The sequence below is a fragment of the Squalius cephalus genome (genome assembly GCF_949319135.1).
Source record: "Squalius cephalus genome assembly, chromosome: 8".
Classification (NCBI taxonomy): domain Eukaryota; kingdom Metazoa; phylum Chordata; class Actinopteri; order Cypriniformes; family Leuciscidae; genus Squalius; species Squalius cephalus.
In genome coordinates this window covers 425,001-441,813 of record NC_137129.1, presented here as the reverse complement: position 1 = coordinate 441,813, position 16,813 = coordinate 425,001, and the positions used below count along the sequence as shown (strand labels likewise).

General features: G+C 48.5%; 1 protein-coding gene across 1 annotated transcript; it reads left to right on the top strand.

Annotated features, from left to right (window-relative positions):
* Positions 1–393: 393 nt before the first annotated feature.
* LOC307163831 (uncharacterized protein) lies at positions 394–15,792 on the top strand. Its single transcript, XM_079880071.1, has 5 exons — positions 394–516; positions 10,617–10,982; positions 15,135–15,245; positions 15,328–15,380; positions 15,488–15,792. Exons 1-5 carry the CDS (start codon positions 486–488, stop codon positions 15,593–15,595), a joined length of 669 nt encoding a protein of 222 aa, XP_079736197.1. The 5' UTR covers positions 394–485; the 3' UTR covers positions 15,596–15,792.
* Positions 15,793–16,813: the final 1,021 nt, after the last annotated feature.

Genomic DNA, 16,813 nt, shown 5'->3' with positions numbered 1-16,813 from the left:
AAATATTCTGCTGTTATCATGCACTAATCAAACACTAACACACAGCACGCCTCAGGAGAAGTGTTCAACAGCAGCGCATACACTACTAATATTACTATTTATTTCTCAGTAATGATTTCCTGTGTATTAACTCCATTAATGAGAATGGCATATTTAATCTAAATGTGTATATCAGATGTAAAACAGAGTTTAAATCATTCTTTTGAGTCATTGTGAACATGCACTGTATTTATGATTATGACTCATAAAGAGTATTAAAGGGGTTTTCCTTCATCAGTTCCTCAGATCGCCATCGGCCGACACTGAAGACAGGAACTGGAGGAAGGGCATGAGATGAAATGCTCAGTTTCAGAATCCCTTCAGCGCTCCTGACGTCAAACACGAAACCGAAACTTCATCTCGTCTGGCTCTCGCTCCGGTTCAGCTCAGAGATCACGGGCTCCTCTCTCACGGAGAAAGCCCAGATATAAACCAGAAAGCATGGGATGCTGGTCTTACATGCCAGGAATGACACGTGTGTGTGTGTGTGTGTGTGTGTGTGTGTGTGTGTGTGTGTGTGTGTGTGTGTGTGTGTGTGTGTGTGTGGACTCATCTAACCCCTGCTCCTCATGCAGTCTGTGGACGGAGCTGTAGTTTTCTTTTCCCTGTAAACCGAAACTTAAGTGTGTTGTTGAAAGGCAGTCTTCCCTTCAGTGGCACCAGCGACCCCTCTGTGGTTGACGAGTGTAAGCCTGACCCGGCTAGTGTTAAACATGAGCGTTTATAAGCGAGACCCTCAGAGTCAAACTCCATCTGACTGAACGATGATCTTCAGACTGATTCTGTTAGTTAGTGAGTAAACTAGACGCTTTATAATGACTGACTTCTATGTGGTGTGTGTGGTGTGTGTTCCTGCTGAAGATCTGATGTGTGTTGTGTGTTGTGTGTTGTTGACCCCAGGTCTCGGTGCGGTGTGTGTGGTGTGTGTTCCTGCTGAAGATCTGATGTGTGTTGTGTGGTGTGTGTTGTTGACCCCAGGTCTCGGTGCGGTGTGTGTGGTGTGTGTTCCTGCTGAAGATCTGATGTGTTGTGTGTTGTGTGTTGTTGACCCCAGGTCTCGGTGCGGTGTGTGTGGTGTGTGTTCCTGCTGAAGATCTGATGTGTGTTGTGTGGTGTGTGTTGTTGACCCCAGGTCTCGGTGCGGTGTGTGTGGTGTGTGTTCCTGCTGAAGATCTGATGTGTGTGTGTTGTGTGTTGTTGACCCCAGGTCTCGGTGTGGTGTGTGTGGTGTGTGTTCCTGCTGAAGATCTGATGTGTTGTGTGTGTTGTTGACCCCAGGTCTCGGTGTGGTGTGTGTGGTGTGTGTTCCTGCTGAAGATCTGATGTGTTGTGTGGTGTGTTGTTGACCCCAGGTCTCGGTGCGGTGTGTGTGGTGTGTGTTCCTGCTGAAGATCTGATGTGTTGTGTGGTGTGTGTTGTTGACCCCAGGTCTCGGTGTGGTGTGTGTGGTGTGTGTTCCTGCTGAAGATCTGATGTGTTGTGTGGTGTGTGTTGTTGACCCCAGGTCTCGGTGTGGTGTGTGTGGTGTGTGTTCCTGCTGAAGATCTGATGTGTGTTGTTGACCCCAGGTCTCGGTGCGGTGTGTGTGGTGTGTGTTCCTGCTGAAGATCTGATGTGTTGTGTGTTGTTGACCCCAGGTCTCGGTGCGGTGTGTGTGGTGTGTGTTCCTGCTGAAGATCTGATGTGTGTTGTTGACCCCAGGTCTCGGTGCGGTGTGTGTGGTGTGTGTTCCTGCTGAAGATCTGATGTGTTGTGTGTTGTTGACCCCAGGTCTCGGTGCGGTGTGTGTGGTGTGTGTTCCTGCTGAAGATCTGATGTGTGTTGTTGACCCCAGGTCTCGGTGCGGTGTGTGTGGTGTGTGTTCCTGCTGAAGATCTGATGTGTTGTGTGTTGTTGACCCCAGGTCTCGGTGTGGTGTGTGTGGTGTGTGTTCCTGCTGAAGATCTGATGTGTTGTGTGGTGTGTGTTGTTGACCCCAGGTCTCGGTGTGGTGTGTGTGGTGTGTGTTCCTGCTGAAGATCTGATGTGTTGTGTGGTGTGTGTTGTTGACCCCAGGTCTCGGTGTGGTGTGTGTGGTGTGTGTTCCTGCTGAAGATCTGATGTGTGTTGTGTGGTGTGTGTTGTTGACCCCAGGTCTCGGTGTGGTGTGTGTGGTGTGTGTTCCTGCTGAAGATCTGATGTGTTGTGTGGTGTGTGTTGTTGACCCCAGGTCTCGGTGTGGTGTGTGTGGTGTGTGTTCCTGCTGAAGATCTGATGTGTTGTGTGTTGTGTGTTGTTGACCCCAGGTCTCGGTGCGGTGTGTGTGGTGTGTGTTCCTGCTGAAGATCTGATGTGTGTGTGTTGTGTGTTGTTGACCCCAGGTCTCGGTGCGGTGTGTGTGGTGTGTGTTCCTGCTGAAGATCTGATGTGTTGTGTGGTGTGTGTTGTTGACCCCAGGTCTCGGTGTGGTGTGTGTGGTGTGTGTTCCTGCTGAAGATCTGATGTGTTGTGTGGTGTGTGTTGTTGACCCCAGGTCTCGGTGTGGTGTGTGTGGTGTGTGTTGTTGACCCCAGGTCTCGGTGTGGTGTGTGTGGTGTGTGTTCCTGCTGAAGATCTGATGTGTGTGTGTTGTGTGTTGTTGACCCCAGGTCTCGGTGCGGTGTGTGTGGTGTGTGTTCCTGCTGAAGATCTGATGTGTTGTGTGGTGTGTGTTGTTGACCCCAGGTCTCGGTGTGGTGTGTGTGGTGTGTGTTCCTGCTGAAGATCTGATGTGTTGTGTGTTGTGTGTTGTTGACCCCAGGTCTCGGTGTGGTGTGTGTGGTGTGTGTTGTTGACCCCAGGTCTCGGTGTGGTGTGTGTGGTGTGTGTTGTTGACCCCAGGTCTCGGTGTGGTGTGTGTGTTGTGTGTTGTTGACCCCAGGTCTCGGTGTGGTGTGTGTGGTGTGTGTTGTTGACCCCAGGTCTCGGTGCGGTGTGTGTGGTGTGTGTTCCTGCTGAAGATCTGATGTGGTGTGTGTTGTTGACCCCAGGTCTCGGTGTGGTGTGTGTGGTGTGTGTTCCTGCTGAAGATCTGATGTGTGTGTGTTGTGTGTTGTTGACCCCAGGTCTCGGTGCGGTGTGTGTGGTGTGTGTTCCTGCTGAAGATCTGATGTGTTGTGTGTTGTGTGTTGTTGACCCCAGGTCTCGGTGTGGTGTGTGTGGTGTGTGTTCCTGCTGAAGATCTGATGTGTTGTGTGTTGTTGACCCCAGGTCTCGGTGTGGTGTGTGTGGTGTGTGTTCCTGCTGAAGATCTGATGTGTTGTGTGTTGTTGACCCCAGGTCTCGGTGTGGTGTGTGTGGTGTGTGTTCCTGCTGAAGATCTGATGTGTTGTGTGTTGTTGACCCCAGGTCTCGGTGTGGTGTGTGTGGTGTGTGTTCCTGCTGAAGATCTGATGTGTGTTGTGTGTTGTGTGTTGTTGACCCCAGGTCTCGGTGCGGTGTGTGTGGTGTGTGTTCCTGCTGAAGATCTGATGTGTTGTGTGTTGTTGACCCCAGGTCTCGGTGCGGTGTGTGTGGTGTGTGTTCCTGCTGAAGATCTGATGTGTGTTGTGTGTTGTGTGTTGTTGACCCCAGGTCTCGGTGCGGTGTGTGTGGTGTGTGTTCCTGCTGAAGATCTGATGTGTTGTGTGTTGTTGACCCCAGGTCTCGGTGCGGTGTGTGTGGTGTGTGTTCCTGCTGAAGATCTGATGTGTTGTGTGTTGTTGACTCCAGGTCTCGGTGTGGTGTGTGTGGTGTGTGTTCCTGCTGAAGATCTGATGTGTTGTGTGTTGTTGACCCCAGGTCTCGGTGCGGTGTGTGTGGTGTGTGTTCCTGCTGAAGATCTGATGTGTGTTGTGTGGTGTGTGTTGTTGACCCCAGGTCTCGGTGCAGTGTGTGTGGTGTGTGTTCCTGCTGAAGATCTGATGTGTGTTGTTGACCCCAGGTCTCGGTGCGGTGTGTGTGGTGTGTGTTCCTGCTGAAGATCTGATGTGGTGTGTGTTGTTGACCCCAGGTCTCGGTGTGGTGTGTGTGGTGTGTGTTCCTGCTGAAGATCTGATGTGTGTGTGGTGTGTGTTGTTGACCCCAGGTCTCGGTGTGGTGTGTGTGGTGTGTGTTCCTGCTGAAGATCTGATGTGTTGTGTGTTGTTGACTCCAGGTCTCGGTGTGGTGTGTGTGGTGTGTGTTCCTGCTGAAGATCTGATGTGTTGTGTGTTGTTGACTCCAGGTCTCGGTGTGGTGTGTGTGGTGTGTGTTCCTGCTGAAGATCTGATGTGTTGTGTGGTGTGTGTTGTTGACCCCAGGTCTCGGTGTGGTGTGTGTGGTGTGTGTTCCTGCTGAAGATCTGATGTGTGTGTGTTGTTGACCCCAGGTCTCGGTGCGGTGTGTGTGGTGTGTGTTCCTGCTGAAGATCTGATGTGTGTGTGTTGTGTGTTGTTGACCCCAGGTCTCGGTGCGGTGTGTGTGGTGTGTGTTCCTGCTGAAGATCTGATGTGTTGTGTGTTGTTGACCCCAGGTCTCGGTGTGGTGTGTGTGGTGTGTGTTCCTGCTGAAGATCTGATGTGTGTTGTGTGGTGTGTGTTGTTGACCCCAGGTCTCGGTGCGGTGTGTGTGGTGTGTGTTCCTGCTGAAGATCTGATGTGTGTGTGTTGTGTGTTGTTGACCCCAGGTCTCGGTGCGGTGTGTGTGGTGTGTGTTCCTGCTGAAGATCTGATGTGTTGTGTGGTGTGTGTTGTTGACCCCAGGTCTCGGTGTGGTGTGTGTGGTGTGTGTTCCTGCTGAAGATCTGATGTGTGTGTGTTGTGTGTTGTTGACCCCAGGTCTCGGTGTGGTGTGTGTGGTGTGTGTTCCTGCTGAAGATCTGATGTGTGTTGTGTGGTGTGTGTTGTTGACCCCAGGTCTCGGTGCGGTGTGTGTGGTGTGTGTTCCTGCTGAAGATCTGATGTGTTGTGTGGTGTGTGTTGTTGACCCCAGGTCTCGGTGCGGTGTGTGTGGTGTGTGTTCCTGCTGAAGATCTGATGTGTTGTGTGGTGTGTGTTGTTGACCCCAGGTCTCGGTGTGGTGTGTGTGGTGTGTGTTCCTGCTGAAGATCTGATGTGTGTGTGTTGTGTGTTGTTGACCCCAGGTCTCGGTGCGGTGTGTGTGGTGTGTGTTCCTGCTGAAGATCTGATGTGTGTTGTGTGGTGTGTGTTGTTGACCCCAGGTCTCGGTGCGGTGTGTGTGGTGTGTGTTCCTGCTGAAGATCTGATGTGTGTGTGTTGTTGACCCCAGGTCTCGGTGCGGTGTGTGTGGTGTGTGTTCCTGCTGAAGATCTGATGTGTGTGTGTTGTGTGTTGTTGACCCCAGGTCTCGGTGTGGTGTGTGTGGTGTGTGTTCCTGCTGAAGATCTGATGTGTTGTGTGGTGTGTGTTGTTGACCCCAGGTCTCGGTGTGGTGTGTGTGGTGTGTGTTCCTGCTGAAGATCTGATGTGTTGTGTGGTGTGTGTTGTTGACCCCAGGTCTCGGTGCGGTGTGTGTGGTGTGTGTTCCTGCTGAAGATCTGATGTGTGTGTGTTGTGTGTTGTTGACCCCAGGTCTCGGTGTGGTGTGTGTGGTGTGTGTTCCTGCTGAAGATCTGATGTGTTGTGTGGTGTGTGTTGTTGACCCCAGGTCTCGGTGCAGTGTGTGTGGTGTGTGTTCCTGCTGAAGATCTGATGTGTGTTGTGTGGTGTGTGTTGTTGACCCCAGGTCTCGGTGCGGTGTGTGTGGTGTGTGTTCCTGCTGAAGATCTGATGTGTGTTGTGTGGTGTGTGTTGTTGACCCCAGGTCTCGGTGCGGTGTGTGTGGTGTGTGTTCCTGCTGAAGATCTGATGTGTGTGTGTTGTGTGTTGTTGACCCCAGGTCTCGGTGTGGTGTGTGTGGTGTGTGTTCCTGCTGAAGATCTGATGTGTTGTGTGGTGTGTGTTGTTGACCCCAGGTCTCGGTGTGGTGTGTGTGGTGTGTGTTCCTGCTGAAGATCTGATGTGTGTGTGTGTGTTGTTGACCCCAGGTCTCGGTGTGGTGTGTGTGGTGTGTGTTCCTGCTGAAGATCTGATGTGTGTGTGTTGTGTGTTGTTGACCCCAGGTCTCGGTGCAGTGTGTGTGGTGTGTGTTCCTGCTGAAGATCTGATGTGTGGTGTGTTGTGTGTGTTGTTGACCCCAGGTCTCGGTGTGGTGTGTGTGGTGTGTGTTCCTGCTGAAGATCTGATGTGTTGTGTGTTGTTGACCCCAGGTCTCGGTGTGGTGTGTGTGGTGTGTGTTCCTGCTGAAGATCTGATGTGTGTGTGTTGTGTGTTGTTGACCCCAGGTCTCGGTGCGGTGTGTGTGGTGTGTGTTCCTGCTGAAGATCTGATGTGTGTTGTGTGGTGTGTGTTGTTGACCCCAGGTCTCGGTGCGGTGTGTGTGGTGTGTGTTCCTGCTGAAGATCTGATGTGTTGTGTGGTGTGTGTTGTTGACCCCAGGTCTCGGTGTGGTGTGTGTGGTGTGTGTTCCTGCTGAAGATCTGATGTGTGTTGTGTGGTGTGTGTTGTTGACCCCAGGTCTCGGTGTGGTGTGTGTGGTGTGTGTTCCTGCTGAAGATCTGATGTGTGTTGTGTGGTGTGTGTTGTTGACCCCAGGTCTCGGTGTGGTGTGTGTGGTGTGTGTTCCTGCTGAAGATCTGATGTGTGTGTGTTGTGTGTTGTTGACCCCAGGTCTCGGTGCGGTGTGTGTGGTGTGTGTTCCTGCTGAAGATCTGATGTGTGTTGTGTGGTGTGTGTTGTTGACCCCAGGTCTCGGTGTGGTGTGTGTGGTGTGTGTTCCTGCTGAAGATCTGATGTGTTGTGTGGTGTGTGTTGTTGACCCCAGGTCTCGGTGCAGTGTGTGTGGTGTGTGTTCCTGCTGAAGATCTGATGTGTGGTGTGTGTTGTGTGTTGTTGACCCCAGGTCTCGGTGCGGTGTGTGTGGTGTGTGTTCCTGCTGAAGATCTGATGTGTGTTGTGTGGTGTGTGTTGTTGACCCCAGGTCTCGGTGCGGTGTGTGTGGTGTGTGTTCCTGCTGAAGATCTGATGTGTTGTGTGGTGTGTGTTGTTGACCCCAGGTCTCGGTGTGGTGTGTGTGGTGTGTGTTCCTGCTGAAGATCTGATGTGTTGTGTGGTGTGTGTTGTTGACCCCAGGTCTCGGTGCAGTGTGTGTGGTGTGTGTTCCTGCTGAAGATCTGATGTGTGGTGTGTGTTGTGTGTTGTTGACCCCAGGTCTCGGTGCGGTGTGTGTGGTGTGTGTTCCTGCTGAAGATCTGATGTGTGTTGTGTGGTGTGTGTTGTTGACCCCAGGTCTCGGTGTGGTGTGTGTGGTGTGTGTTCCTGCTGAAGATCTGATGTGTTGTGTGGTGTGTGTTGTTGACCCCAGGTCTCGGTGTGGTGTGTGTGGTGTGTGTTCCTGCTGAAGATCTGATGTGTGTTGTGTGGTGTGTGTTGTTGACCCCAGGTCTCGGTGCGGTGTGTGTGGTGTGTGTTCCTGCTGAAGATCTGATGTGTTGTGTGGTGTGTGTTGTTGACCCCAGGTCTCGGTGTGGTGTGTGTGGTGTGTGTTCCTGCTGAAGATCTGATGTGTTGTGTGGTGTGTGTTGTTGACCCCAGGTCTCGGTGTGGTGTGTGTGGTGTGTGTTCCTGCTGAAGATCTGATGTGTTGTGTGTTGTGTGTTGTTGACCCCAGGTCTCGGTGCGGTGTGTGTGGTGTGTGTTCCTGCTGAAGATCTGATGTGTTGTGTGGTGTGTGTTGTTGACCCCAGGTCTCGGTGTGGTGTGTGTGGTGTGTGTTCCTGCTGAAGATCTGATGTGTTGTGTGGTGTGTGTTGTTGACCCCAGGTCTCGGTGCGGTGTGTGTGGTGTGTGTTCCTGCTGAAGATCTGATGTGTTGTGTGGTGTGTGTTGTTGACCCCAGGTCTCGGTGTGGTGTGTGTGGTGTGTGTTCCTGCTGAAGATCTGATGTGTTGTGTGTTGTGTGTTGTTGACCCCAGGTCTCGGTGCGGTGTGTGTGGTGTGTGTTCCTGCTGAAGATCTGATGTGTGTTGTGTGGTGTGTGTTGTTGACCCCAGGTCTCGGTGTGGTGTGTGTGGTGTGTGTTCCTGCTGAAGATCTGATGTGTTGTGTGGTGTGTGTTGTTGACCCCAGGTCTCGGTGCGGTGTGTGTGGTGTGTGTTCCTGCTGAAGATCTGATGTGTTGTGTGGTGTGTGTTGTTGACCCCAGGTCTCGGTGTGGTGTGTGTGGTGTGTGTTCCTGCTGAAGATCTGATGTGTGTTGTGTGGTGTGTGTTGTTGACCCCAGGTCTCGGTGTGGTGTGTGTGGTGTGTGTTCCTGCTGAAGATCTGATGTGTTGTGTGTTGTTGACTCCAGGTCTCGGTGTGGTGTGTGTGGTGTGTGTTCCTGCTGAAGATCTGATGTGTGTTGTGTGGTGTGTGTTGTTGACCCCAGGTCTCGGTGCGGTGTGTGTGGTGTGTGTTCCTGCTGAAGATCTGATGTGTTGTGTGGTGTGTGTTGTTGACCCCAGGTCTCGGTGTGGTGTGTGTGGTGTGTGTTCCTGCTGAAGATCTGATGTGTTGTGTGGTGTGTGTTGTTGACCCCAGGTCTCGGTGTGGTGTGTGTGGTGTGTGTTCCTGCTGAAGATCTGATGTGTTGTGTGTTGTGTGTTGTTGACCCCAGGTCTCGGTGCGGTGTGTGTGGTGTGTGTTCCTGCTGAAGATCTGATGTGTTGTGTGGTGTGTGTTGTTGACCCCAGGTCTCGGTGTGGTGTGTGTGGTGTGTGTTCCTGCTGAAGATCTGATGTGTGTTGTGTGGTGTGTGTTGTTGACCCCAGGTCTCGGTGTGGTGTGTGTGGTGTGTGTTCCTGCTGAAGATCTGATGTGTTGTGTGGTGTGTGTTGTTGACCCCAGGTCTCGGTGCGGTGTGTGTGGTGTGTGTTCCTGCTGAAGATCTGATGTGTTGTGTGGTGTGTGTTGTTGACCCCAGGTCTCGGTGTGGTGTGTGTGGTGTGTGTTCCTGCTGAAGATCTGATGTGTGTTGTGTGGTGTGTGTTGTTGACCCCAGGTCTCGGTGTGGTGTGTGTGGTGTGTGTTCCTGCTGAAGATCTGATGTGTTGTGTGTTGTTGACTCCAGGTCTCGGTGTGGTGTGTGTGGTGTGTGTTCCTGCTGAAGATCTGATGTGTGTGTGTTGTGTGTTGTTGACCCCAGGTCTCGGTGCAGTGTGTGTGGTGTGTGTTCCTGCTGAAGATCTGATGTGTGTTGTGTGGTGTGTGTTGTTGACCCCAGGTCTCGGTGTGGTGTGTGTGGTGTGTGTTCCTGCTGAAGATCTGATGTGTTGTGTGTTGTTGACTCCAGGTCTCGGTGTGGTGTGTGTGGTGTGTGTTCCTGCTGAAGATCTGATGTGTTGTGTGGTGTGTGTTGTTGACCCCAGGTCTCGGTGTGGTGTGTGTGGTGTGTGTTCCTGCTGAAGATCTGATGTGTGTTGTGTGGTGTGTGTTGTTGACCCCAGGTCTCGGTGCGGTGTGTGTGGTGTGTGTTCCTGCTGAAGATCTGATGTGTTGTGTGTTGTTGACCCCAGGTCTCGGTGTGGTGTGTGTGGTGTGTGTTCCTGCTGAAGATCTGATGTGTGTTGTGTGGTGTGTGTTGTTGACCCCAGGTCTCGGTGCGGTGTGTGTGGTGTGTGTTCCTGCTGAAGATCTGATGTGTTGTGTGTTGTTGACCCCAGGTCTCGGTGCGGTGTGTGTGGTGTGTGTTCCTGCTGAAGATCTGATGTGTTGTGTGTTGTTGACCCCAGGTCTCGGTGCGGTGTGTGTGGTGTGTGTTCCTGCTGAAGATCTGATGTGTTGTGTGTTGTTGACCCCAGGTCTCGGTGTGGTGTGTGTGGTGTGTGTTCCTGCTGAAGATCTGATGTGTTGTGTGGTGTGTGTTGTTGACCCCAGGTCTCGGTGCGGTGTGTGTGGTGTGTGTTCCTGCTGAAGATCTGATGTGGTGTGTGTTGTTGACCCCAGGTCTCGGTGCGGTGTGTGTGGTGTGTGTTCCTGCTGAAGATCTGATGTGTGTGTGTTGTGTGTTGTTGACCCCAGGTCTCGGTGCGGTGTGTGTGGTGTGTGTTCCTGCTGAAGATCTGATGTGTTGTGTGTTGTTGACCCCAGGTCTCTGTGTGGTGTGTGTTCCTGCTGAAGATCTGATGTGTTGTGTGTTGTTGACCCCAGGTCTCGGTGCGGTGTGTGTGGTGTGTGTTCCTGCTGAAGATCTGATGTGTTGTGTGTTGTTGACCCCAGGTCTCGGTGCGGTGTGTGTGGTGTGTGTTCCTGCTGAAGATCTGATGTGGTGTGTGTTGTTGACCCCAGGTCTCGGTGTGGTGTGTGTGGTGTGTGTTCCTGCTGAAGATCTGATGTGTGTTGTGTGGTGTGTGTTGTTGACCCCAGGTCTCGGTGTGGTGTGTGTGGTGTGTGTTCCTGCTGAAGATCTGATGTGTTGTGTGTTGTTGACCCCAGGTCTCGGTGCGGTGTGTGTGGTGTGTGTTCCTGCTGAAGATCTGATGTGTTGTGTGTTGTTGACCCCAGGTCTCGGTGTGGTGTGTGTGGTGTGTGTTCCTGCGGTGAACATGAGTGTCCAGCTCCAGCAGAACGTCTCTCTACCCTGTGACTCTCACAGTAACTCCAGCGCTGTCCTGGCCTGGTTCCGGCTGGGCTCCGGGGAGAACATGACTTTACTGGTGTCTGCGAGCAGAGGAGGCCTGCAGAGAGAAGCGTTTATAGTCGAACACAAGGAGGAAAGCCGGTTTGAGCTTCAGGCCGACAGGCGACTGGAGTCTGTGAGTCTGAGGATCTTCAGCCTCAGAGACGAGGATCTCGGCCTTTACTTCTGCTCTACTGGAACCAGTCTGAGGAGCCTGCGCTTCGGGACCGCGGTCAGACTCACTCTCACAGGTCAGTGATGTTCACATCGATACACTGAATCATTATAGAGGACAGTGAAGATCACATCGATACACTGTATCATTATAGAGGACAGTGAAGATCACATCGATACACTGAATCATTATAGAGGACAGTGAAGATCACATCGATACACTGTATCATTATAGAGGACAGTGAAGATCACATCGATACACTGGATCATTATAGAGGACAGTGAAGATCACATCGATACACTATATCATTATAGAGGACAGTGAAGATCACATCGATACACTGAATCATTATAGAGGACAGTGAAGATCACATCGATACACTGTATCATTATAGAGGACAGTGATGATCACATCGATACACTGAATCATTATAGAGGACAGTGAAGATCACATCAATACACTGAATCATTATAGAGGACAGTGTAGATCACATCGATACACTGTATCATTATAGAGGACAGTGAAGATCACATCGATACACTGAATCATTATAGAGGACAGTGAAGATCACATCGATACACTGAATCATTATAGAGGACAGTGAAGATCACATCGATACACTGTATCATTATAGAGGACAGTGAAGATCACATCGATACACTGAATCATTATAGAGGACAGTGTAGATCACATCGATACACTGAATCATTATAGAGGACAGTGAAGATCACATCGATACACTGAATCATTATAGAGGACAGTGAAGATCACATCGATACACTGTATCATTATAGAGGACAGTGAAGATCACATCGATACACTGAATCATTATAGAGGACAGTGAAGATCACATCGATACACTGAATCATTATAGAGGACAGTGAAGATCACATCGATACACTGTATCATTATAGAGGACAGTGAAGATCACATCGATACACTGAATCATTATAGAGGACAGTGAAGATCACATCGATACACTGAATCATTATAGAGGACAGTGAAGATCACATCGATACACTGGATCATTATAGAGGACAGTGAAGATCACATCGATACACTATCATTATAGAGGACAGTGAAGATCACATCGATACACTGAATCATTATAGAGGACAGTGAAGATCACATCGATACACTGGATCATTATAGAGGACAGTGAAGATCACATCGATACACTATCATTATAGAGGACAGTGAAGATCACATCGATACACTGAATCATTATAGAGGACAGTGAAGATCACATCGATACACTGGATCATTATAGAGGACAGTGAAGATCACATCGATACACTATATCATTATAGAGGACAGTGAAGATCACATCGATACACTGAATCATTATAGAGGACAGTGAAGATCACATCGATACACTGAATCATTATAGAGGACAGTGAAGATCACATCGATACACTGAATCATTATAGAGGACAGTGAAGATCACATCGATACACTGAATCATTATAGAGGACAGTGAAGATCACATCGATACACTGAATCATTATAGAGGACAGTGAAGATCACATCGATACACTGTATCATTATAGAGGACAGTGTAGATCACATCGATACACTGTATCATTATAGAGGACAGTGAAGATCACATCGATACACTGTATCATTATAGAGGACAGTGATGATCACATCGATACACTGTATCATTATAGAGGACAGTGATGATCACATCGATACACTGAATCATTATAGAGGACAGTGAAGATCACATCGATACACTGTATCATTATAGAGGACAGTGAAGATCACATCGATACACTGTATCATTATAGAGGACAGTGATGATCACATCGATACACTGGATCATTATAGAGGACAGTGAAGATCACATCGATACACTGAATCATTATAGAGGACAGTGAAGATCACATCGATACACTGTATCATTATAGAGGACAGTGAAGATCACATCGATACACTGAATCATTATAGAGGACAGTGAAGATCACATCGATACACTGAATCATTATAGAGGACAGTGAAGATCACATCGATACACTGAATCATTATAGAGGACAGTGAAGATCACATCGATACACTGGATCATTATAGAGGACAGTGAAGATCACATCGATACACTGAATCATTATAGAGGACAGTGAAGATCACATCGATACACTGAATCATTATAGAGGACAGTGAAGATCACATCGATACACTGAATCATTATAGAGGACAGTGAAGATCACATCGATACACTGAATCATTATAGAGGACAGTGAAGATCACATCGATACACTGAATCATTATAGAGGACAGTGAAGATCACATCGATACACTGAATCATTATAGAGGACAGTGAAGATCACATCGATACACTGAATCATTGTAGAGGACAGTGAAGATCACATCGATACACTATATCATTATAGAGGACAGTGAAGATCACATCGATACACTGAATCATTGTAGAGGACAGTGAAGATCACATCGATACACTGAATCATTATAGAGGACAGTGAAGATCACATCGATACACTGGATCATTATAGAGGACAGTGAAGATCACATCGATACACTGTATCATTATAGAGGACAGTGAAGATCACATCGATACACTGAATCATTGTAGAGGACAGTGAAGATCACATCGATACACTATATCATTATAGAGGACAGTGAAGATCACATCGATACACTGAATCATTGTAGAGGACAGTGAAGATCACATCGATACACTGAATCATTATAGAGGACAGTGAAGATCACATCGATACACTGAATCATTACAGAGGACAGTGAAGATCACATCGATACACTGAATCATTATAGAGGACAGTGAAGATCACATCGATACACTGAATCATTATAGAGGACAGTGAAGATCACATCGATACACTGAATCATTATAGAGGACAGTGAAGATCACATCGATACACTGAATCATTATAGAGGACAGTGAAGATCACATCGATACACTGAATCATTATAGAGGACAGTGAAGATCACATCGATACACTGAATCATTATAGAGGACAGTGAAGATCACATCGATACACTGAATCATTATAGAGGACAGTGAAGATCACATCGATACACTGAATCATTATAGAGGACAGTGAAGATCACATTGATACACTGAATCATTATAGAGGACAGTGAAGATCACATCGATACACTGAATCATTATAGAGGACAGTGAAGATCACATCGATACACTGAATCATTATAGAGGACAGTGAAGATCACATCGCACATTTTAGAGTGGTCTTTTATTGTGGCCAGCCTAAGGCACACCTGTGCAATAATCATGCTGTCTAATCAGCATCTTGATACGCCACACCTGTGCGGTGGATGGATCATCTCGGCAAAGGAGAAGTGCTCACTAACACAGATTTAGACAGATTTGTGAACAATATTTGAGAGAAATGGCCTTTTGTGTACATAGAAAAAGTCTTAGATCTTTGAGTTCAGCTCATGAAAAATGGGGCAAAAACAAAAGTGTTGTGTTTATAATTTTGTTCAGTGTACAGTATATACATATATGTGTGTGTGTATTGACTATTCTTAGTTTTCATATTAATTTTAGTTTAGTTTTTAGTAATTATGTTATGTGCTTTTATCTCTCTCTTTTTTATATATTGCTATTTGGTTTCATTTCTTTTTATTTCAGTTTTTGGTTTTTATTCATTTCCAGCCAGGTAACAATTTTAGTGTTTCAACCTAAACTTATTTCAGTTTATTGCCAAGGAAACATTTCCAATTTTTGTTTAGCTTAAAATTAGCTTAAAATTAGCTTTTAATTCATTTACACTGTATTTCAAGTAACAGATTTTTTTTAAAGCTTTATGTAATGATAACAACAATCTGTGATATACACACAGTATGTATATATATATAGAGAGAGAGAGAGAGAGAGAGAGAGAGAGAGAGAGAGAGAGATGTATATTTGTGTATGTGTACTTTATTATTTGTTTATTTATTTTTATTCAGTTAAAATTTGCTTTATGCTTTATTTGTTGACAACACAACAAATGCAATATAGATGCAATAAATGTCTCTTTATTCACACAATCTCCATCCTCAGTCAGTTGGTCATTATTTGACGAATCACAGAAGTGTGTGTGTGTGTGTGTGTGTGTGTGTGTGTGTGTGTGTGTGTGTGTGTGTGTGTGTGTGTGTGTACAGCAGCTCGTCTCTGTCGTTCATGTGTTCCAGTGAATCTGCTGTAGTTTCCACTGCTGTTGATCGTGTGGTTTTGTTGTTTCAGACGCTTCACCATCAGGCGTGGGCTGTTCTGCGCTCTGCATCAGTGTGTGTGTGTGTGCTGCGTGTGTGTTCTGCGGGTTTCTCTGCGCTTGTGTGCTCTGTTTCAGAAAAGGTGAGATAAACTTCATGAAACAAAACTCATGTGAAGGTGATTCCTCCTGCATGCGTGAGTTACCCGAGTGCTTCTCTTTCAGACTCCGCGGCGGTCTCCTGCGTCCGCTGTGTGCGCGGCAACTCCAATGTCCAGGTCTGAGTTCGTGGATCCTGTCAAATACTCTCGTGTTGTTGGTCAGGGTAGCTTGTGCTCGACTGCTTTGAGAGTCAGATGAACATTGATTTGTTGTTGTTCTCCAGGCGGTTCCGGTCCAGTATTCCAGTCTCCGGTTCATCCAGCGCTCCAGAACTCCGGCTCCGGCTCCGGTGGACGTGACGTACGCAACCATCGCTAAACACACACCCTGAGTCACGGCTTCACAACAACACACACCCTGAGTCACGGCTTCACAACAACACACACCCTGAGTCACGGCTTCACAACAACACACACCCCGAGTCCCTACTTCATAACAACACACACCCCGAGTCACGGCTTCACAACAACACACACACCGAGTCCCGGCTTCACAACACACACCCCGAGTCACGGCTTCACAACCACACACACCCTGAGTCACGGCTTCACAACAACACACACCCCGAGTCCCTACTTCACAACCACACACACACCGAGTCCCGGCTTCACAACACACACCCCGAGTCACGGCTTCACAACACACACACACCCCGAGTCCCTACTTCACAACCACACACACACCGAGTCCCGGCTTCACAACACACACCCTGAGTCACGGCTTCACAACAACACACACCCTGAGTCACGGCTTCACAACAACACACACCCTGAGTCACGGCTTCACAACAACACACACCCTGAGTCCCTACTTCACAACACACACCCCGAGTCACGGCTTCACAACAACACACACCCCGAGTCACGGCTTCACAAAAACACACACCCTGAGTCCCTACTTCACAACACACACCCCGAGTCACGGCTTCACAACAACACACACCCTGAGTCCCTACTTCACAACACACACCCCGAGTCACGGCTTCACAAAAACACACACCCTGAGTCCCTACTTCACAACACACACCCCGAGTCACGGCTTCACAACAACACACACCCTGAGTCCCTACTTCACAACACACACCCCGAGTCACGGCTTCACAAAAACACACACCCTGAGTCCCTACTTCACAACACACACCCCGACTCACGGCTTCACAAAAACACACACCCTGAGTCCCTACTTCACAACACACACCCCGAGTCACGGCTTCACAACAACACACACCCTGAGTCCCTACTTCACAACACACACCCCGACTCACGGCTTCACAAAAACACACACCCTGAGTCCCTACTTCACAACACACACCCCGAGTCACGGCTTCACAACACACACACACCCCGAGTCACGGCTTCACAACACACACACACCCCGAGTCACGGCTTCACAACACACACACAGTTGGGTTCTGCTGCTTCAGATTTTTGTGGAAACCGTCATTCATTTTATTTTTCAAGATTCTTTAATGAATAGAAAGTTCAAAAGAACAGCGTTTGTTTGAAATAGAATCTTTTGTAAAATTATAAATGTCTTTGTCACTTTTGAT

Coding starts and splice junctions, on each gene's coding strand:
- LOC307163831 (XM_079880071.1), top strand. CDS start 486: ATGCTGGTCTTACATGCCAGGAATGACACGT. Junction 517..10,616: donor ACATGCCAGGAATGACACGT/GTGTGTGTGTGT, acceptor TGTTGACCCCAG/GTCTCGGTGTGGTGTGTGTG. Junction 15,381..15,487: donor GCGGCAACTCCAATGTCCAG/GTCTGAGTTCGT, acceptor GTTGTTCTCCAG/GCGGTTCCGGTCCAGTATTC.